This window comes from Hakea prostrata, chromosome 3 (genome assembly GCF_041222555.1).
Source record: "Hakea prostrata isolate BN-2017 chromosome 3, UWA_Hpros_2, whole genome shotgun sequence".
NCBI classification, from domain to species: Eukaryota; Viridiplantae; Streptophyta; class Magnoliopsida; order Proteales; family Proteaceae; genus Hakea; species Hakea prostrata.
The window spans coordinates 17,061,643-17,084,234 of NC_142602.1; the positions used below are offsets into that span (position 1 = coordinate 17,061,643).

The 22,592-nt window shown below is 38.3% G+C and overlaps 1 protein-coding gene across 6 annotated transcripts in view; it reads right to left on the reverse strand.

Moving 5' to 3' along the window:
• Window positions 1–22,592, reverse strand: part of LOC149021266 (RNA helicase family protein) — a 99,769-nt gene that overhangs the window by 19,589 nt on the left and 57,588 nt on the right. For 4 of the 6 annotated variants that reach the window (XR_016172307.1, XM_089149523.1, XM_089149522.1 and 1 more), the window contains exons 18-32: window positions 21,561–21,713; window positions 21,378–21,479; window positions 21,104–21,256; window positions 20,848–20,952; window positions 17,472–17,612; window positions 17,253–17,342; window positions 17,053–17,109; window positions 16,147–16,230; window positions 15,639–15,737; window positions 15,404–15,544; window positions 15,244–15,314; window positions 14,468–14,537; window positions 10,839–10,931; window positions 9,881–10,093; window positions 3,487–3,579 (exon numbers count right to left, since the gene is read on the reverse strand). Coding sequence is in view for 4 of the 6 variants with exons in the window: in XM_089149523.1 (XP_089005649.1) it covers window positions 3,487–3,579; window positions 9,881–10,093; window positions 10,839–10,931; window positions 14,468–14,537; window positions 15,244–15,314; window positions 15,404–15,544; window positions 15,639–15,737; window positions 16,147–16,230; window positions 17,053–17,109; window positions 17,253–17,342; window positions 17,472–17,612; window positions 20,848–20,952; window positions 21,104–21,256; window positions 21,378–21,479; window positions 21,561–21,713 (1,665 nt within the window). In the remaining 2 variants the exon portion in view is untranslated. Of the gene's footprint in view, window positions 1–3,486; window positions 3,580–9,880; window positions 10,094–10,838; window positions 10,932–14,467; window positions 14,538–15,243; window positions 15,315–15,403; window positions 15,545–15,638; window positions 15,738–16,146; window positions 16,231–17,052; window positions 17,110–17,252; window positions 17,343–17,471; window positions 17,613–20,847; window positions 20,953–21,103; window positions 21,257–21,377; window positions 21,480–21,560; window positions 21,714–22,592 lie in introns of those variants that run through there. The other 2 variants (XM_089149525.1, XR_016172308.1) reach the window with 2 other exon arrangements.

The window sequence follows — 22,592 nt, forward strand, 5'->3', positions numbered from 1 at the left end:
TTCATGAAATAGAATAAGTAGAGAGAAGAATTGTAATTAAATTTAGGCATATTTGAAAGTCAAGTAAATTATAGAGAATGTCACACAAACTCTTTTTGTAAACTTAGAAACATCAGAGATTCAGAATTCAAAAGAAATCTGATAAATGAAAATTTTATCTTCAAAGTCAAGAACTTAAGCCGTAGGTAGGTATGTTTTCATTCACAACTGTTCAATAAATTGATATCTTTATTCAATACAAAAAAAATCATATTCAAAACCTTGTTAACAAGTAAATCAACGATAATTTAGTATTACAAAAAAAAGTATTTTTTTCATAGTTAAAGAAAATGATGTTTTAGTTACAAACATAGCTATATGTTTTTAATAAAAAATTTTGAAATATCACGATGGTGGAGTCCCTCCATTGTGCGCCGGAGGTCCGGGTCGAATCGCCTCTAAAAAGGGGTAAGGCTGCCGGAAGTCCCTTCCCGGCCCCCAGGGGGAGCCGGTTCCCTTTTGAAATATCACAGTAGATTTGTTAGATATTCATGATGAGAAGTTGGGGTATAGATTTGTTAGATATTAATTCCTTTTGTAATAGTTTTTATTATTTATAATATATTATCTCGCCTTAGTCAAAAAACAAAATCAATATTTTATTGAACTAAAAATGACTTTGTTGGAAAAATAAAAATTACCTTAAAATAATATAAAAAGTGAATTATTAGTCTAATATGATCAAAGTGACTAAATGTCAAAATCAAGATTCATATCAATGTTACTATAAAGATCAGGGTAAAAATCTAGTACTGTAGTACATGATCATCGTCAAATTAATATTAAGATTAGAGCCAAAATTAAGGTCAGGATCAGGGCCAAAATCAAATAGATGCTTATTACATTGGTAATGAGGTTATAATTTATTTTTATTAATTTTCTACAAAACATGATCATGTTTTTAAAATTTGACACGTGTCAAGTATCCACCCATATGTATTACAATTAATTCCTCTCCATGTGGGTGGAGGGTCCAGAGTCTTTAGACTCAAATCAAGGCCAGGATCAGGATTAGGGCTAATATCAGGGCCAAGATCAGGGCCAAAATTAGGGCAAGATCGGGGCCAAAAAATCAGGGCTAGGATCGGGGCCAAAATTGGGCCGGGTCGGGGCCAAGATCGAGGGCCAAAATCGGGGCCAAAATTAGGGCCTGGGTCAGGGCCAAAAATTAGGGACAGGCCGGGATGGGCTGGGCGGGCCAGAGAGTAATCCCAGGCCCGCCCTTGGCCCTAGTTCAGGGCCAGAATATTTTGGCCCTAACCCGCCCTTAGGGCCAAAATCTTTAGCCCAAGCCCTATTCGGGCTCAGGGCGGGCATAGGGCGGGTCAGGGCCGCCAGGGCCAAACTTGCACCCCTACAACACGACCTCTAAAATAAACTAATTAACCAAAAAAAAAAAAATTTACATTAAATCATGGCTGAACTGGTTCAATCTCTAAAAGAGAAACTAAAATAATTAATGGACCCACATTTGAACAGAACGTTGATACTCATATTTTAAGCTCAGGGTGGTCCATTACCAAATAAACCTTGCATCAAAGGGTCCAAACCCAAATGATGCAACCCAAGGCTTATTCCTATGGACAAGGGCCCAATTTAGTGCTGGATCTGCATAATGATCGCTACAGGTTGTAATTGAAACATCACAAGTTTCAGTCCTGCAACAGTTATATCAACCCACCTCCAGTCCTCTTTTAACCAAAGCTACACCGTTTACACTCCATTTTTCTACAACTTATCCTAAAGTCTTTGCCATAAAGTTAATATCCAAGATTGTTTTTTTTTTGGCAGCAAGTTTCTTATGACAGCGTTTTCCAACAGTACTATAGTGGACATTTTTCTTATTCAACATTAAATTTAATTCTAATTTCTGGGTATTTACACGCTTCCCCTTTAGTTTATAATGGATGTAAGATTAATTAAAAGCATATTTATTTGAAAGAAATAGCAAATAATATCAATTGCACACAATAGAGTAGCATTTTTGGTTTTCTGTTTTGGCATTTTTTGTATGTCCCTCGAATGTTTCTTTCCATAATATGAATTAAATAAAACCAGGATTTAAATCATATTTCAAGATTTTGCTTTTCACTAAGCACCTAAGAGTAGAAAGAATATGTACCTAAAAGGACATGTGATGTGCGTGTGTTTTGCATTAAGGGAATGGAATAAATACCATTTCCAAATAAGATTGGGGGGGTGCCCACTGTTTGAAATCCCACCCCCTATAAAGTAGGCAGGATTTGTCTTGTGGTTTGCAACATATACACCCCACAAAGTTGGTGCCCTTCTTTTTGTTGAAACCAAGGATCGGAATCTTGGTTTTTAGGCTGATTTCGACAAGGTCAAAAGTGAGATATGCTGGCTTTAAACAAAACTTTTGTCAAAACTTGGAATATTTTGACCCAAGTTTTGATAGAAGGTTTTGATCCTTATATGATATGTTTTTCATTCAATTTTTTGCCTCCTACCTATTTAAAGCATAATGAACACAACATAACTGGTATTGTGCTTTTGAAAAAAAAAATATTAACACATGAGAGGTTCTGAAAAATACAAACTTTGCAAAATCGAACAAACTGTATTGCATATATAAATTAATTGATAGAAAATTACAAGTACAAAAAAATACAATAACCAAAACGAGTTGAGTGCCTGGCTTCAATCACTGTATTCACCCTGTCTATAGTAGTAATCTGAATATTGGATGAAAGGTTCTATGACATCTTATGCCTAAAGTTGTCCAAGAACTAATTCACTGTGTTTCTATAGGTGGATCTGGATCATCAACATAATATAGAAATCTCATCCTAGGAAATATGTTATAAGGGAAAATACATTGTATGACACCCGCTCAAGCCATCAACAAAGCAAAAATAAAAGAAAATCAAAAGTTTTGGTCAAAACCTAATACTTTTTCTACTCCACCCAGGTCTCATCCTCTTTTTATTTATTTATTTTATTTTTAAAATTGGGGTTGAAAGTGCAAAATTACAGTCAAATCCCAAGATGTACCATGGGGTGACTGGGATATCCAAAATATTAACTCATAGGACATTTCATCTCAGATTCCCAACCACCCAAAGAGAAATAAAAAAGGAAAAAAAAAAAAAAAAAAGCAAAAAAATAGTAGTGAGATTTGGACTAGTTCTTAAACAGTAATTAATGAAAATTGACAGACCTACTTAAAATGTTCCCCTAGATAAGATTAACCCATTATGTGAAAGAGAGTTTGCTTTTCAATATTGCTGATCCAACACTTGTTTCTCTCAAATTCTTCTACTCTACTGCTTCCCAGTATGTATGGATGACCTCCTTTGATCCCAAGTGTATAGGTGAAGAACATTAATAAAATACTTAATATGTCATGTAACACTTATTTTTAGCAATTCCAGAAAATATGCACTACTTGACAATTGACATGCAAAGAATCTAGGAACATGGTACCTGATGTTGAATGTTAATAGAACCACCAAACAGCAAAATAGAGTAGGGAGAAACGATGCTGGTATCTCGTAGAAATACTCTGTTTGTTTCAACCTGAAGATTGTAATAAGATTATCATTTTCTTTATCAACAATCAATATAGAAAGTTCAAAGCTACATATAAAGAATGAGGTTGTTCTTGTATGAAACTTCACAACAAGGCAATATTATATCTCGCTAGGTGGTAGAGACCAAAAATATGGAAGTGAAACATAACTTACATCTATGTTAAACGAAATCTAATTTATTATTCTAGTTAAAAGACAAATTAATATTGACCAAAGTGGTATACCCAAACTTTTCACTGATAACTGTCAGCCCCATTACCCAATCAATTGGAGCATTGATAAAAGAGAGGTGATATGACATCATAGGAAGGAAAAAGGGAGTATGATCTTCAGTGGGCTCTTGCTGAGGCTTCAAATAGGAAAGAAAAGAAAGTTGTAATAACAATAGCAAGACCCATAAATCGCCAAAATGAATAAAAATGCCCACCCTATACAAAAGAGTACCATAGGCAAAACATACATCAAGAAAAGCAATGAAATCAATAGGAACAGCCATAGAATAGAGATTTTCAAATGCGAAACAGCGGGGGAACCCCCTATGATTATCCTGTGAGTGACACTTGCAACAGACTACAATAGAGGACGTAGCTATACTTGGTACATGATCATATTCATACCAATGGGATGACTATTGTTCAACATGAAAAGAAACATGAGGCATGCAAATTCAGCCACAGAAAGCTTGGAAGATGCAAGCATTATAAGGAAAACATTTGGTGGCTAGGGGCCACGTGAGGGAGTTCAAGCATGTTTGGAGGGAACAAAATGCAGATTTATGACTCGGGTACAGCTGGGTGAACCTCAAGTCCAACGGAAGCCTGCAGTTTACTGGTGAGCCGAAGGATCTAATTCAGAAGGATGTGGAGGGTCATGTCTACTAAAGATTGTAATTAGGTTTTCTTCCATATATGGGATAGTGGTTAGGAAGGAACAGCTTTCTTGGTTAGAATTCCCTCTCCATTTGGTTCTAGGAGATTGCCTATCCTACCGAGTACGGAGTACTCTTGTTGTATCTTATATGGATCGCCTTTTCGCCTTCGTCTTTGTGATAATTGTCATGGTGTCTAGGTGACCGAAGGTGTTGAAGAGTGCAAAACCAACGTGCTGAAGGTGCCCAACCAGGCCAACGTGCTTGGATGCCTAGATAACTATGGTAATTGCATCCTTCATCTATTTTCATATTCTTCATGTAAAATAAAATTTTCTGTCATCCATCAATAGCACAAAGACAAGCATGAGACCAACTTGTAAAAGTGGTTCATGATGAAGTTAACCAAAGGTGCTCTATGGACAGACAAAAGGGCTTTCCAGCTTCAAAGGCTAGCACAACAAACAACAACAAGAATAAGCCTTTTTCCAAACTAAATGGTGTCCGCTAAATGAATACTAGCCTTCCAATCAGCTTTATTTGAGGACATACTAGATACAAGGCCCAAGCTTTGCATATCCTTTCTCACCACTTCTCTTAAGGTTATTTTAGGTATGCTCCTAGTTCTTTTAATTTTTTCTATTTAGATTAAATCGTTACTCTGCATAGGGGCATTTAAAGGCCTCTTTTGAGCGTGCTCGTGCACCTCAATCGACTTTCACATATCTTATCATTTATAGGAGATACTCCTAGTCCAACTCTAATATGACCATTCCTTACCTTATCCATCCCAGTTTTGCCACCCATCTCAACATCCTCATTTCTGCTACATTGAGTATGCATTTGGTAATGGTCTTATTCGAGAATGCGTTCTTTCCAAGAATCATTGTTTAGCGTTCTCATCAAAGAACAATGGTCTGAGACTCTGACCACAATTTTGGCCATTTGATAAAATCTGTGCTGAGAATGTTTAAGAACGATTGTGGAACAAATTGGCGTTTGGCAAGTTCTATTCGTAAGAACGATTTTTATGACAAAAAACATCATTGATGCATATGTGAAATAAACCCAAAAAACAAAAGTTTTTCAAAGTCTAAAACACCCGATCATACTTTCATTTTTAAAATACAAAAATACAATGATCTATTTGATATATTTCAATCTCAAAGGATAACTTTTTCCCCTAAAAATGAATAAATTTCAAAGGATAACTAACAACCTGCTTGATTTAAAACAATTGACGTTTTCATACCCTTCTTTGTTTCCTTTAGATCTTCCAAGAAAACCGATGGAAATTCGCAGTTTCCATATCTATCAACCTCAGGGAAGACCATATCTGCATACTACTGACTAACTTAGTCCAAGACTCCACCCTCACACATGAGAGTGGTCAACGATTTCAGCTTCCAATGTTGGGTCTACTCAAATGATCATAAGTTACTTTCACAAGAGGACAGCAACAGTTTCTTCACCCTCTTCAATTCCTCCATTCTATAAGCATATCTCTGGATCATGCCACCCTCCCATGTAATTCCCTCAAGAATTTCTCATGGTCTTCAATTTTAATTGTTAAATCTTCTCCATACTCCATTTGGTTTGAATTTGACATGAGAGGGTGACAACAAGAAACCTTCAGGGTTCAGTTGTCTACGAAATTCCAGCCCACAAGTATCACTAGCATAGAGAACCAACCCATGTTTGCCCTTTGCATGCAATAACATTTTTTATTCGAATCTAAGTTCATCTTGTAAACTGCCTTACAAACCTTCCAAGCCCCTGTTCCAGTCTCCTTTCTATACTCTTGCTTTGTGCTAGCATACTTGTACAGCCACGTGTATAATAAACTCTCGTCTATGTTATTTCCAACAGCTGTAAACATTCTACATAAAATCTCTCTGATTCTCATTGAATACCAGTTTCAAAGTTTCAAGTTACTTTCCTGTGTTATTTTTTATGAGTTCATGTCTGTTTCATTTTTTGCTTTTTCTTCTAGTTTTTGTTGGCACTCTATCTTCTGCTCCTTCTCACCCTCCTATTTCAAACTTTCACTATTTTCCCAATGCAAAGCTCACTCAGACAAACTATATAAAGCTTTCTTGAGCAGATAGAATCAACAATTATAAGAACAAGAAAAAGCCCTTATGGAAGATTTACCAGCCAGAATCAGTCGTCAGCAGTGCTGAAGTAGCCCACTCACACCTGAGAGGGATTTGCGGCAATCTGAATAAAGCTTCAAGCCTTAATTCAGTTTATTTTATTTTATTTTATTTTATTAATTATTATTATAATTATTATTCGCTAAACTAATTATGACCACTTAAAGCAATCCTAACAAACTACTGTTGGTGGTAGCTTTGATCGGAAGGGAAAACAGTGAGAGTCTTCACTTTCATCTGCAGAAGCCGGCGACAAATGGAATGCAAGTTGTGGAGGTGGTGCACCAGCTGCTGAAGCACCTCTTGCTTAGGAGAAGAAAGAAGAGAGAGAGGACAGCGATGACAATATGGGGTTCTCACTATTCAATTAGTAGCTTTGTGTTTGTTTTATTTATAATGTCATGAAACAAGGTTTATGTGGTAAGCTGTTTTTTGTGTCATTTCTCTAAGGATGCAAATTTTGTTTATGAAAAAAAGAAAGCAAGTTGCTGCAAATCAACTGATTTATAACAATGAGAATCAATTAACCAATATACCTGGTTCAAAATCTGCTGAAAAAAAGAGCATGAAAGAGAGCAGAGATCATGAAGACTGGATTTCAGAGGGGAGAGAGAGAGAGAGAGAGTATTTCAATCCCAGAAAGCAAGGTGAAACAGGCCTTGGCAAGAAGACGTTTCTTTTATTTTTATTTTTAAGTATGAAGGCGGCAAGGAGTTAGATGTTGTGTGTGAAAGAAATTTGGGTCGTGTCTCCCTCTTTATGCTTAACTTTGAGATGTGCTTTTTGTTTTTGAGAACGATGACACAAGTCAAAGTTGTTTCGCAAAAAACTCTCTAAGACAAGAAAATTGGACCGGTTTGTTTCCTAAAAATGATAGAACAACCCATTTTACCAAACTTTGGCATCTTGAGAACGATGGTACGCTATAAACTATTCCTTGGCCTGTTACCAAACACGCCTTGAGTTTATCCATATGAAGCTTCTTAGCAGCCCTACACCGTACATCATTTGGTCTCTCACGAGCACTATCTACCACAAAAAGGCTGTTATCTCTCAGGAGCACCCAACACTCAAATCCCAAAATTTTTGGATATTTCACCTGAGCTAAGACAAGATGATACTTCAAATGAAAATGCGGTATCTTGAAACATGTGGTACCAAGCGAAACTCATAGGAAAAGTACAATATTTTGGCAAAGTTTTGTTCTCATAGACTGAAACTGCCATTCAAAATGGGATCTAATACCATCTTTCTGCAGTAGATGTACAGGGAAAGGAGTGGTTTGTGACATTGCCAATGATAGCGGTTGAAGCTAATTTTGTGACATTGCTACTCAACAAGCTTAAATTATCTGCTCTGGACAGTTTTAATAGGAGAAACTCTTGAGAGTCTGGTGGGGTTGAGCTCATCCAATCTGTGCTCCAATCTTCTTATCTTTATTGGTGTGGCATTTTCCCGATCCCTAAAGCCATCTCATCTGCTATGGAATCTCCTTCTATGCCTTTCTCTGGAAGGGCCAGGATTCTTCTTGATTCCTTCGTCCCATAAGCTGGTCCAAGGTGTGTCGGCCCAAATCTGAGGGAGGCCTAGGAATCCGTAGGATTCAAGATGTTAACGCCGCTGCTTTGCTCAAACTCATTTGGAAAATCATCACCAAGGATGATTCTATTTGGGTCAATTGGGTCCACTCATACCTTCTCAAATCCAACTCTTTCTGGATTGCCTCTATCCCCCCTAACCCCTCTTGGACTTGGAGGAAGCTCCTCCTTCTCCATCTCGGAGCTCTTTCGGCCATCACCACCCACATCTCCTCTGGCTCCTCCACTTCTTTCTAGCAAGATCCGTGGCATCCTCCTCTCTCTTTCCCGCCCCCGCACAATCTATGAAACCCAAATTCCCAAATCCACCTTGCTTTCGGAGTTTATCTCCAATGGTTCTTGGGTCCCTCCCCCGCACCATAGTCTCACACAAGTTTGGAATTCCCTCCCCCCTATTTACCCCCTCCCTCATGATACTGTTATTTGGTCTCCCACTACCAAATCCTTTACTACGGTTTCAGCCTGGAACCTCCTTCACTCCCCCTCCCCAGCCCCTCCATAGCCTCCTCTGGTATGGTTTAAAGTTCATATTCCTCGTCATTCCCTCACCCTCTGGAGAGCCCTAAACCTAGCCCTACCAACCCAGTCTTTCCTTATTTCCCGCCAAATCCCAGTGAACCCAAATTGTATCCTTTGTTGGAATGGTATTGAGGACACTGAGCATTTGTTCTTTACTTGCTCTTTATCTAGTGCCCTGTGGAGAAAAAGGCCTTAGTAACATTTGGCCCCGTTCCCGTCGGTCATTTGGGTTTACCCGTGACTGGTCTTGGATTCCTGAGCAAATTCGCAGTACCTCTATTTGTGATCATATTGGTAAGCTAGTCTTCGGTGCCACAGTCCACCATCTATGGTGGGAGCGTAATCTCAGGCGTTGGAACTCCAAATCCCGCACTATCGATACCATCTGGAATGCTATTTATTTTGATGTTTCAGCTAGGATTTCATCCTCTCCCCTCCCCCGGTTGTTGATTCCCCAAGGAACAGGCTCATTGTTGTCTCCTGGGGGCTCAACTCCCAAATCTCCCATTCTAGCTGACTTTTGCCCGTGACTTTTTGTATTTTGTTTTCGTCTCTTTAATAGATTATTTATTCATCCAAAAAAAAAAAAAAACTCTTGAGAGTCAGTTCATTAGCAAGGAGAGAGCCTAACAGGCTGGAAACGATCTTCCAGCGCTCCTCCATCTGTGGCCTTATCAGAAAATTAGCCTTTGCTGCCACTATCAATTACATTGGATGGAGAAAAAAACTCAGGAAATGGGCCTTCAACTCCAGACCACCATCAAATTCGTGACTTTCTCCTTTGATGTAAGAGAAAAATGCTCCTCTATAGCTGCTTCTTGTGATGATTCCCCCAGGAATAGGGATATTTTAGCCTTCTGGGGCATCTCACCCCCCTTCCCTCCTCCCTGTCGTGCTCCTCCTTTCTAAAGCTTTTCTTCCTTTAACTGAATTATTCATTTACCACTCCCCCCCAACCCAAAAAATAAAAAAGTAGTGTAAACAACAGTGCAGATGAAGAGATGGTGCACTATGTGTTTTGCATTTTTTACATCATACATAAACATTGTTAAGTTCCAGCTTCACTATAGGATGGTTGCACTTATTCAAACAGTAAATGTATGAAATGCCAAATGATTAATCTGTTGAGGCTGTGCTTATGCAAACCTTTTCAAGGAAGACAAGAAATGGATATTGAAAAGTTTTTGCATTAGAATTGATAGAAGATGGGTGTATCCGAACTTCTCTTCTCCCATCATACCACGATGGACGAGGTTTTGCAAGACTGCCAGAGGGCTTCAAGTTGCTAACAAGTGCTGCAACAATGATGCCTTCTTCCATTGCAGCTACATTGGGATAAAGACCTGCACATAATATTGACTGCAACAATCTCTTCAGCATTATTCTCAGGCAAGTAAACAGATAGTAATGAGTATATAGCTTAACATCTACCCAAGATCTATTTCACCATGGTAATAGTACCATTTAGTAACTTGCAACTAAATAACATGAGACAGTTAAATAATGGTTTATGAGATATATGAATCTAGTTTGTGAGCTATGTTAAATTTGTCAGAACTGAACCACCACTGCAATTATAGAAGAGCAGAAAGGCTGTCCATATGGCTAGACTGCTTTAGTCTAACAATTAGGGCACTATGTTTATTTACATGCTGGACGTTGTTGTCACTGAATCAGTGATCCAAGAAGTAGTAATCCGTTTCATAAACCCAAAAGCTAGTTGATGCAGGATTTCTGTGAACTGACTGGATTTACCCTACAACTTCTTAGACCACCCCTTTGGTCACGGTATGACTTTCTTTACTAATATAAACTTTGCCTACTTGCTGTGGTAACTAAGACAATAACCTTAGTGGCAACTATGGACAGTACAAAAGTTAAAAACAACCCATGGACTGGAAAACTATCATTATAAAATATCTCAACACTCCACCTCAAGCCAAATCATACATTTCATAGGCTTGTATTGGCGTTAAGTGTAACCACTAATCTGTTCATGTTTTTCTACTCGCTGTACCCTGAGTTTGACATAGAAAATCTTTAATGTATACACACATATAAAAGGATAAAAGTTACCATACTTAAGAGTAAATACATGGTTTACCTTCACAATGGAAGAATGATGTGAATACATGTTAAAAGGCTGTGACATATCATCCAGCCAGCGGTCAAGTTTGTCTTTCATTTTTTCATTAGTCTGATCCACGGAAACAAACCTCATCAGAATACCAAATGAAACATTAGGGAGGAGTCAAAATAGGATAGAGAAATTTTGAAGTTCAGAAATACAGATGACCATAGCAGAAACAGAGTCATTAGATGAAAATCTGAAATACATGAATCCTTGTTTCAAACACTCAGAGATACCACCGGGAGGTCTCAGGTTCCAAACATAAGTCCTCCACAAACAAATAAGTCCTACACTGTGCTTATCCCTATTGTCAGCACAACTAGAAGTAAAGAGTAAACAAGAGGACAACTTTACCTTAGATTGAATTGTTAATGGGACCGGTAAATGTGAAAGTGTTATTAAGGAACCAAATCAACATTCCTCTAGAACAGTCAAAATATCCAGAACTAAGGTAAGATACACTTATATTGACTAGTCTATCTCCAGAGAAGATTAATTAACTGCTAATAGGTACCAGAAATTTTAGAAGGTACTTGATAACTATTTTTTTTATTTGCAAACCAGTAAATGACCAACTCGAAAGAAGACCTTCACCAAAAGACAAATTTTGCAATTTATTGGACCTCATTCTAGATACTAATAACCTAAGCCTTATCCCAACCAAAGGAAATGGGCTACAAGAATACTCTTTTTGCCATTCTGTCTATTGAAAGTTGTTAGGAATGTGACATAACCAGGGGCACCGCCCCCTCCAGAGGAGCCCCAAGAGCTTAGACAAAAGAAAGAACAGCAGCCCAAAATCATGTGGCCAGAAGGCCAAACCTCATGGGGGGCAATTTGGTCGTTAACCACCCCTTCAGTCATGTCTGGTCATGTTAAGTTCATCTTAATTATAAGGAGTCGAAATCTACTTTTTGTTTTGAGTTCAGGTCCTTGGTTAGCAAGTTATGACAGAGTCCTTTTCCAATTAGGAGTCCTAGTTGGAATCCTATTTTCAAGTTGGATTTTATTCTTAAAGTAGGATGTTTAATTTTACAGCTTTATTTGTTTTTTTTTTTTTTGGGTGAATAAATAATATATTAAAAGCAATAGGCAACACAACAAGAGAAGATTACAAAGGGACTAAAAGAAAAAGGAAGCGGGGGGGGGGGGAGGAGCAAGAAGCTCAAGAGGGGGAGATGAGAGAGCAGCTAAGGCCCCAGAAACTAACAATTAACCTATTTCTGGGGGTGTCGGCAACAGGGGGATGGGGGAGGGATAGCAATCTAGAAGAAACATCAAAGTAGATGGCTTTCCAAGTCAAGTGTAAGGAACGAGATTTGGGAGTCCATCTTCTAAGGTTGCGCTCCCACCAAATGTGATGGATGGCGGCACTGAAGACTAGCTTGCCAAGGTGATCGTAAATGGAGTGACCGGCGAAGTTCCTTGAGATCTGGGACCAATCACAAATAAACCCGTGTGAGCGTCTCGAGCGGGGCCAAATGGATGCAAGGACTCTATCCCAAAGGGGACAGAAGAAGGGACAAGAGAAGAAAAGGTGGTCAATGCCCCTGAACCACTCCAGAAAAGGGTACAACTAGGGTTTGCGGGGACCAAGAAGGGTGAAGAGAATGCCCAACGGATGCCAAGGGTCTAGCCGAAACCAAGTGAGACTTGGATAGATATGGCGGAGAGAGCACAGGACCGAAGGAGAAGTATCTTCCTCCAAATTCAAGAAGGATTAGGGGGGCAAGAAGCAATCCAAATAGAGTCCTATTTGAGAATGTAAGAATAGACCCAGGAGACCCAGATGGAGTCATGCTTGGTAAAAATGTTCCAAATGAGCTTGAGGAGGCAAACCAAGTTAACGTCAAGGATGCGAGGGATGCCAAGGCCACCCTTAACTTTGGGACGACAGACCACCGCCTAGGAGATGGGATGAAGGAATCTGGAAGCTTCTTGGCCTTTCTAGAGGAAAGCACAAAGAGGGACTCCATAGACTGGATAATGGATTTGGGGAAAGAAAAGATACCACTCCAATAAAGATAAGAAGATTGGAGGATAGATTGAATGAGCACCACTCTCCCAGCAAAGGATAAAGCTTTCCTTTCCAGAGTTGAAGCTTTTTCCTAATATGATCAAGCATAGGGGAGTAGTGGTGGCGGGTGAGCCTTCTGGGGATGAGAGGGAGACCAAGGTAGGTCACAGGGAAGGAGCTAGGACTGAACCCTGAGAGCTGCAGAAGAGAGGCTCGGGTAGAATCCAAGACATCGGAGAGAGAGTGTGGATTTGTTGAGTTTGACACGGAGGCCGAAAAGATATTCAAAGGAGGAGAGGGAGGAAAGAATGGTGGAGATGGATTGATGGTCAGCTTTGGAGAGGATTTAGGAGCACAACTTTATTTGTTTAGGAGTTCTTTAATAGAATTCCTTTTCTAAGTTGTTTGAGTAGAGCCTTTAGTGTGAGAAGGAATTCCAATCCAAATAGAATTCCCTGTTGAGTCCTAGTCCAAGTAGTCATCTTTACTCTGTTGAGTCTTATCATAATATCCTTCATTGTAAAAGGCTATAAATATAGCCCTACACACATGTAGTGGGACATTTTTTTATGAATGTTGAATAATGCATGCATTTAAGGAAGACTTTGGGAGTTGTGGGTTCCTAGGAGGAAGCCCACAGCCTTCATGTTTTGAAGTTTCTGCAAGTCCAGCTTTGTCTACAACAGTCCCTTCCATCATCATGTAAGTACATTCCCAAACCCCCCCCCCCACAAATTCCTTTCCCCTCCCTTGTGAAAACCCCTTTCTCTTCCTTGCGGCAACATCAGCCCCCATCCCCAACATTAAAGCCCTAGGTTCCCCTGCCCTTCCAACCCATTCACTTCCATTTTGAATTGCATAGCTCCCCTCCCTTCAACAGTTCCTTCACTAAATTCTCAAAAAACCTGCACTTCACCTTCAAACTCCAAAACCTAGAACCCGGGAACCAATAAGACATCATATCTCCCGAACCACCTCTCCAAACCCTAGCCCCCCCCCCCCCCCCCAAAAAAAAAAAAAAACCACCATATCTCGGTTTCTTGGCTGGCCGAAACTGGCATCGAAACAAAGAATACAATCCTTGGTTGCTAGTTATTTTATCTTCATCGTTATGGTTGCCATCCTGCATCCAAATCACCTCTATCAAAGTGGTGATTCAAATGATTTTCTCTGTGCACAGGTCATTATGGAATAGATGAATGCAACAAGAAAGATTAATTTTTGCCTTCTCCTTCACCATCAGCACACTCAAGGGACCATAAAGAAAAGATATATGAGAATGATAAACTACTGCCTTGGTGATGGCTGCTAATGGCGTGTTTCAACTACAACAAGTGTGTACAGGATGATCTAAAGGAGCGTCATTCTTGAAACAGAAGTGTGTCAAGAGCATATGATCTTTGTGAAAACTAATTCCCCTTCAAGCAGAAGGGTAAGTCTATTTGTGATTGCCATAATCCACTCAGGGGAATTTGCCAGGAACTTAATGTTAACTGTCCCTCTAAAAGTTTAAACTGACATTGAAGTTCTTAAATCATGGATGATGCCTAAAGTATCAAGATGCATTCATAGAAAAATTTAGAACCTGAGAACTCTTCAGGAGATTGATTAAGCCAATGTCTGCCAACAAGTTTCCAAACTGAATGCGCATGTCCCTAGCAGATCAGCATGCCAGTAAAATTGAATGACAACAAAGTCCAGTCAATTATCAAATTAACTAGACAATTTACATTAAAAAAAATGTGTATCATTGTTAAGCAAACTGTGTGAGTGCGACAAACTGAATACTCTTTTAAGTCAAAAACAAAAACACAAGAAGAGGGCTCTCCTAGAAAATTAAGAATCAAAATCCTCGATGGAAATGATAGTTTAATAGAACAATAATTAATCTAACACAGGCACATGAGAGAAGAAAGAAACAGTAACTAGAACTAAAAGAAAAAGATTAAATCATATCCAACTTCTAACCATATCCACAAAATTCATGAAGCTACATCAGCCCATGTAGAAGACCAAAATCAAATAAAAGAAAACCTGCCCTGGAAAAATAGCACCATTGGCAAAGAAACTCAATGGATGTGGGCCTATGTGGCTATGCTAGGGTGTGGTTGGCATTTGTAGATTGGTCATAAGGATTTTAGGCCTGGACCAATATAAATTACTGGCGTACAGTGGAGCAGGTCAGAGGCCCAGCAGACCATGTCCACATGTAACCGTTAAGATTCTTTAAAGGAGGAATCCAACAAAGCAATAGTTTGTCAACAAAGAAACCACCAATATTAAACAGAGGCTGGGATGGAACTATGACAAATAGAATCTAGAAGAATGTTCCACAATACGTCCTTAGAACAGGAAACAAACCTTATCACATATAAAACTGAACTGCTTAGGAAAAAGGAACTGCAAAAGTTCTGTGCAGCCTTTGATCCTTTCTGCAAGGAAAAAATATACGTTGGAGTATACAATTCTTTTTATTTTTAAGAAAAAGGAAGCATTATTGCTTATGGCAGAGAATTGTCACCTCCCGCAGAATCTTAGCCCATTTCTTGTACGCAACAGCCATTATAACGTGGTCAGATTGCCGATCGGTGTTGTTTGAATCACTTTCTCCATCTAGCTTTTCAGACAATAGGGCAAGTTTTGCTCTTTCTACATTTTGTTTCTAGAATAAGAACAGTTTAATATTAATCCAAACCATAACTTCCTAAAACATAATCTAAGAATGGTAAAATAAAAATTTAGCTTAAAATATGGACCTCATCTTTCGGAAATATGAAGGGTGACTTGTGACTCAAACATGCAGAGATGGAGAGAATTGGAGATAAGCAGCCAAATATGCAACCATATAACATCATCTGCAGTTCAGAAGAAGAGATTACAGTTTATAGATGAAGGTCAGAGAAAGCAAAAGGTAAGTCATATTTTACGCTAAAGAATTCATGATCCAAAATGCAAAGCCAATTGGCAGGAAGAAAATAAATGATGCTAACAATGATAGATAGTTTCAAGCAGATTTTTATAAACTCCCCCCCCCCTCCTATTTTTCTAATTTCTAGGATATCTAGAAAGGGTTGTTTAAAATTGCTTTTCTGTACATTATTCCTTTTTAATACATGAAACTTACCCGTCAAAAACAAAAAAAAAAGAAGATAAGAAAAATTACAAAGAACACGTGCACTCAAAGACAAACACTGGCCACCTCAAACCAAGGGCACGACTAACAAAAATATGAACTCCAAATGAATTAAATGTAATGGTGTAGACCTTTCCGATTAAAACATCAACTGGAAGTTTCGCCAAATGGTATCCAAGGGGCGTCAAAGCTTCATCCCCTTCAAGTGCACCAACCTGAATTACATCCCAACAGCACATTACATGAATCCAAGTAACTGAAAGTAGACATGACAGTTGTAACAGAAGAAATTTACGAGGAACTATAAGATTATGTTATGAAATCTGTAAGATCAGAAAAGTAGTAGAAATGAAATAAAAAGATGTATTACAAATATCTCAAGATTACAAATTGAACAAGGCCAATCTGTCATTTCTCTGATGCACTATAACAGTCAATCTGTCATTTCTTTGATGCACTATAACAGTCTATGAAGTGTCAACAGTAGTCAGTTATGTAAAATAAACGTGAATGAAAAAAGATATTCCTGATATCAATAAGGGTCGAGATATGGATAGATTGTTCGTAAGAGCTTCTCTGCTTTTGACACTTGACAGCCCCTAACCCCCCCCCCAACCCCCTCAAAAAAAAAAAAAAAGAACCCAAAAAATGATGCCCATCTGATACACCTGCAAGAGAGCAAGGCTCCTCAGTACTACAATGAAAAATTATTATTATTCATTACTATTTCTTACCTAGGTTTCCCATTTTCACCTGGTCAAAACTTGAGTTTCCCTCAAATTTTTTTCTATGATCTCAACAGAACACAAAACAAGCACAGAACCTACTAATTTATTATGTACAATTTTGAAAAATCAAATCAGTAACTGCTGCAACTATTTGAAACATTTGTCATTTAGTACTATGTATCCAAAATAAAAAATAAAAAAGAGGAAACCAAAATTGATAACTGTGTTCATTTGCTTAATCTTAACTATTCTGGATCCACAAATCCACAACATAAATCATTTTCTGAAATGATACTACTAAATTTGTACCTCATACAATGTTGCAATTGCTGAAGACATTGCTTCTTCTCGTGGAGGTTCGATAGCCTGGAATCGGAATGAAATTATTTAAAATTTGATGATAGTATAGAATCTTGGTTATGTTTTCAATATACATTTAACGTTAAAATAAATAATAAATAGTGACTAAGTCAATGGGATGCCTTAATTCTGTTAGTAAATTTACTCACCTTAAGTAAAAATGGCTTTATGTCACCAAGGGAGAGCGACTTTATTTGTAAAGACAACTCTACTAATGGCATTCGCAGCATCTCAGGCACCTTGGCATCGAAAAACATGTAATAAGTGAAATGCAAATCATAAATCTCAAAGGTGAAATGTCAGATTAGGAGACATGAGTATGCCTTAAACCCATCTTAACTACAAAGCTTATGTATTGGAGAAAATACCTGATACGGGCGCAAAAGCTTTTCAAACCTGTTGCACGTGTACAAGCAAAAGCAAATTCCAGGTTTTACACGTCCAGCTCTTCCACGCCGTTGCCTTGCATTTGCCCGAGATATCCAATCTTCAACCATGCTAGATAATTTCTAATGGGACAAAGTAAAGGCATTCAGATTCTAGCATTAACAGCACGGTACAAATGATTTATATTGAAGTGTAGCATGAGGGGGAGTGTCTTTATTGTTGAGTCCCGGGATTCGTCTTAAAACCTGTATACTGCCAGCAATAACAATTAAATTACTTCTGTTTGTTACTCTTTGGGGCTAGGGTTGTTCTAATCTATTGTTACATGCAGTTGAGTTCATAAGAATGTACTGATTTGCAAGTCTGAAACCAGTGCCTTTTTGGGCTACACTCGTGATGCTCCCTAAGGTTAAGATAGTTGTTCCTAGCTTTACATTAATTAGTGGAGGCATGCACGAATAAATTGTGGCAATATATTTACTGCCTTCAGACTATGCAGATTGATCAAAAAACCTGATTTCCTTGCCAGTACTCCTATGCCTTTCCTCCAATTAATCTTCCTATCATTCCTAGTACTTACAAATTAATATGGATGTATGTTAGAACAGGGATTGCGTTGTGCAACAAAGAACATCAAGAAAAAGGGTAAGACATCATTTTCATATTACTCTCATTAATAGCATAAATGATCATTGTGTATTTGTTCACATGGGAAGGTACCAATGAATTGGCATCACTTTAAGGAGTTATTGTGACATATTGTTAGGCAATGATAATACAGTCCTTTTGAGTGAGAAAACTTGTTGAATATCTATCAATTTGCACACCATATCACCTTGATCAATACAAAAATAAAAAATACAGACTGACTTGAACATTTTCTGCATGGAATGTTCCAATGATGCTAATAAGATAAACACAAGACAAAAGATTAACCCTGTTTTCACAATTTCAAATAAAGCTTTAAAGATAACTGAAGCAATTGTTAGACTAATTTTATTGAAGAAGCACTTGCTAGTAAGGTATCATCCATTTTATATTTTCAGATAGACCTGGATATCATAAGTCGGACTCTTTTAGTCAATGCAGTATCACTCTTAAAGAAACCACTGAAAAAAGGGAACTGGGGCCATCAGAATTCCAACTTGCAGTAACTTGCACAAAAATAGGGTGCGGCTTGTGCCTTATAGGTCTAATAAGAAAATAGTATTTCAGGTATACCAAAAAAAAGTCATGCAACATACAACGGAATGAAGGATCAAACAACAATAATATATCATCACATAATATTGCACCTCTGCTGTAGAAATCAGAAAAATTTTGTTATGTCAAAAAAGAATATCATATTCTGTAGCAAGAGTCTGTATTCTTTGACATACAAATATGGAGAGAAGTGATATAACCCAAGGGCAGAGGCCAGTCCTCAGGAACCTCTTCCAGGGAACCAGCGGTAATTTAGGGTTTAAACCCTGCCGTTCTAGGTCAACCTGTAGGTAATCTCAGTGTACAGCAGTTGATAACACTTCGATACACACTGCAGTTTAGGGCGTTTAACTAAATTAGGGTTTGATATCCTGCAACTAAGTCTTCTGATACAGGCAGCAGCAAATAAAGGTGGACAGCAGCTTGTTTTGATAAATTATGCACTGCAGTTGTGACTTGTGAGTGAATGCCTTTAAACTCTTGCAGCTAGGGTTTAGAGGGATCTAGGGTTAATTTAGGAATACCAAGATTCAGCTGGACTGACTTAAGGTTAGAGTTTGAAGTAAATAATTCTGGCTTTATCAGATTTCAATTTCAGAATTTTCCCAAAGCAAGGGTTTATGGAGGATCGGGGTTTCTATGGTTTAGGGCTGCTACTAGGGTTGTGGGAAATGTGACACAGGTTCTGCCAGGCTTATAGAATCAGTTTTTGAGTACTTTAACTTAAGTTTCAGTCCTAGGGTTAGGGGTTATTGGAGAAGATGAGTGAAGGGACTTCTAGGGCTTAGGGTTATGAAGCTATGGTTCAGTCAACGGATCTGTAATTTCAGACGTAAATTTCCCAAGCTAGGGTTTCTGGAATTAAGTTTCCTAATTTTCCAGGATTTCCAAGGGTTGGCTAGGATTAGTATAGTGAGTCAAAGGTCAAAGGTAGTCTCTCTTTTTCTTTTTCTTTTTCTTTTTCTTTTTTGTTGGGGGCGGGGGGGAGGAAAGGGTAGGTGATGCCACAAGGATATGAGATTCGGTGGGTGGTTGTGGAGATCTAGAAGAAATAGGGCTTTGGATAGGGGAAGAGGTGCCGCAAGAAGAAAGAGAGGAAAGGGAGGGGTTCTAGGCCTGTGAAAGGGAGGGCAGAGGGAATTAGGGTAGGGTAGGAGGAGGTTGGGGATGGACTTACTCAACGAAGGAAGGGATTGTAGACAATTGCAGAAACTGATGCTCTTCAATGGTTGCTGAAAGCTTCTAGAGGAAAGGAGAAAGCTGGAACTGCAGAAACTTCAAAACACCCAGGCCGTGGGCTCTCTCCTCGGAACCCACGACTCCCAGGTCTTCCTTCAATATATTCTTTATTAAATAACTAACCATCAACTAATTTGTTTACACAGCGGTGGCTCTGTTTATAGCCTTACAACTGAAGGAAATCATACTAGGACTGAACAAATAAAAGAAGACTACTTGGAAAAGAACTCAACAAGGAATGCTATTTGGACTGGAATTCCTTGTCACACTAACACTCAACTCAAACTACTAGACGAGGAATTCTAATTAAGAGCTCCTAACAAATAAAGACCTGCAAAATCAAACTTCCTACTTTACGAAGGAATCCAACTTGAAAATAGGATTCCAACTAGGACACCCAATGGGACAAGGACTGTATCATAACTTGCTAAACAAGGACTCAAACTCAAAATAAAATGCAGATATGGACTCCTTGTAGAAAGTGGAGTGCAACTAAGGAGATCCTTCTCTAACTGGGACTCCTAACCTGACAAGGACTCTTCCGTAACTAATCAAAGACTACCTCAAATTCAGAAATAAAAGTAGATACCAGCTCCTAAAAGTACTCTGCATCCAATAAGACCCAAGAGAGGTGGTAAAATGACCAATTTGCCACTGGTCAGATTCTGCCTTCCTGAAGGGCGACAGGATAAAAGGGCAGGGTCCTCTTCCCCTGCTGTTACCATCATGGGGAAGGCAAACTCTCCCAGTATATATATGAATTATTTCAATTAAAAGGCATTCCTGTACATGCATCATTTCCCTTGGATCTTTGAATATAAAAGGAAAATTATTACATGTTAGTTTCAATTTACTTTGTGAGAATCTACCCTCTCATAAGCAACATTTTAAACTCAGAAAGGAAATGGTCCAAACCTTCTGTGGATTATAACGATTCTCTTTGTGTTTTCCACAGTCAACCACATATACTACATCATCTATTGTTATACTGGTCTCTGCAATGTCTGTGGCTACAATAACCTGGAATATGGAGCCATAAAAAGAGGAGAAAAAAATTATATTCATTGACATAAGTGATCAAAAAATGTTATAATTGAACAATATGTTGGCAGCCAATTTATCATTTATTCCCAGTTAAAGATGAATTAACCAATCCAGCTGAAGGAGTTACCTTCCGTATATTTTCAGGTGGGGATAGAAACACCTTTCTTTGATCAGTTGATGCCACGGAAGAGTGTAGTGGAAGAAGCCAGTCAGACGACTGGCCACTAAAGCGGTATGAAGCAAAGAGTTTGTCAAGTAACCTGTAAATTTCTGAAATTCCCTAAAAACAAGGCATTTATAGTAACTAAGCCTTCAGTATCTATTAAAACAAAGTTAAATTTATGCACACTGACAATAGAATAAAATTAAAATTCAACATAAACCACCAGCAAGGGTCTTACAGGCAAAAATACAAGTATTGCACCAGCAGGATAATGTTCATCAATATGGCATACCAAGTCTTCTAGAAGGTCATAATCAATTACATCTTCATTCAAATTTTTCTGCAGAAAAATTGTTAGACACCATCATCACATGTGATGATACCAAAGGAAAAATAAACGTTGGATCAAAATATCACTTACTAGGTTATTGCGAGTCCGTTCACTATACAATTGATAAGAACTTGGGTCATAATATGGATTGACATAATCTTCAGAGAGTAAAGAATCATCTCCCCAAGCAGAGAGCACAAGGTTTTTCTTCCCCCTGTGGTTGTTGACAGCATTGCTTCTATACTGTCACCAAACAATGTACATGATTTAGAGAATAGCATATAATAATGATTCATTGAGCAACTAAATAAAAAAAGACAATAAAGTAGCAATCTGTTATTCTATGCTTTAACAAAGAAAGCATAATAAATATGACATTGAATAGAAATAGGTACACTGTCATACTTCACATAGAAGTGTGTACTCTGATGCATTGTTTAAGATTATTTTGAGACATTTTCAGCTGCTACTTAATTAAATTCTGTTTGTCTGCCAATTTCCTGGCTGTTAAACCAGGACACTCAAATAAGAGGAGGGGGAAGGGGAGCTACTTGAGGTGTTTATGGAGCAAACACTCAGTATGTTGCTTAGGAGTTAAGAGGAGAGTGCCCGTAATGAAGCGAACTCGATAAAGTAATTATGGTTTGAGGCTTCTCCAAGAGCCTGCTGGTATGATAAACTTAGTGTGGTTACTACTCAGGATTTACAAAATGTTACTCAAATGATTCAGCACTTGTTTCATGTTGTAATTCTATAGCAGTAGTGATGCTTGTATATATTGATGGTATTATTATTTGTTGTAATGATTCTTCAAGGATTGATGAAATTAAATCATATTTAAGATAAAATTCTTCGATGAAAGACTCGCATCTTATGGAATGTCCTCGGGAACAAAGTTATGAGTGGCATAGTTACAAAGGTGACAAGGTGACCAAGGCGGCATGGTGGGAGATCTCGCCGAGATCGCCATGGAGGTGCCAAAGCATTGAGGGGACCAAGGAGCCCAAGTGTTATTTTGTCCGATCCCTCTTTTCAGACATCATTTGGAATCAATAAATAAAATGCTAAAATAGAAGGCAAGGGTAATGCAATTATGGATCCCACACTCTCAGTAGAGAGGAA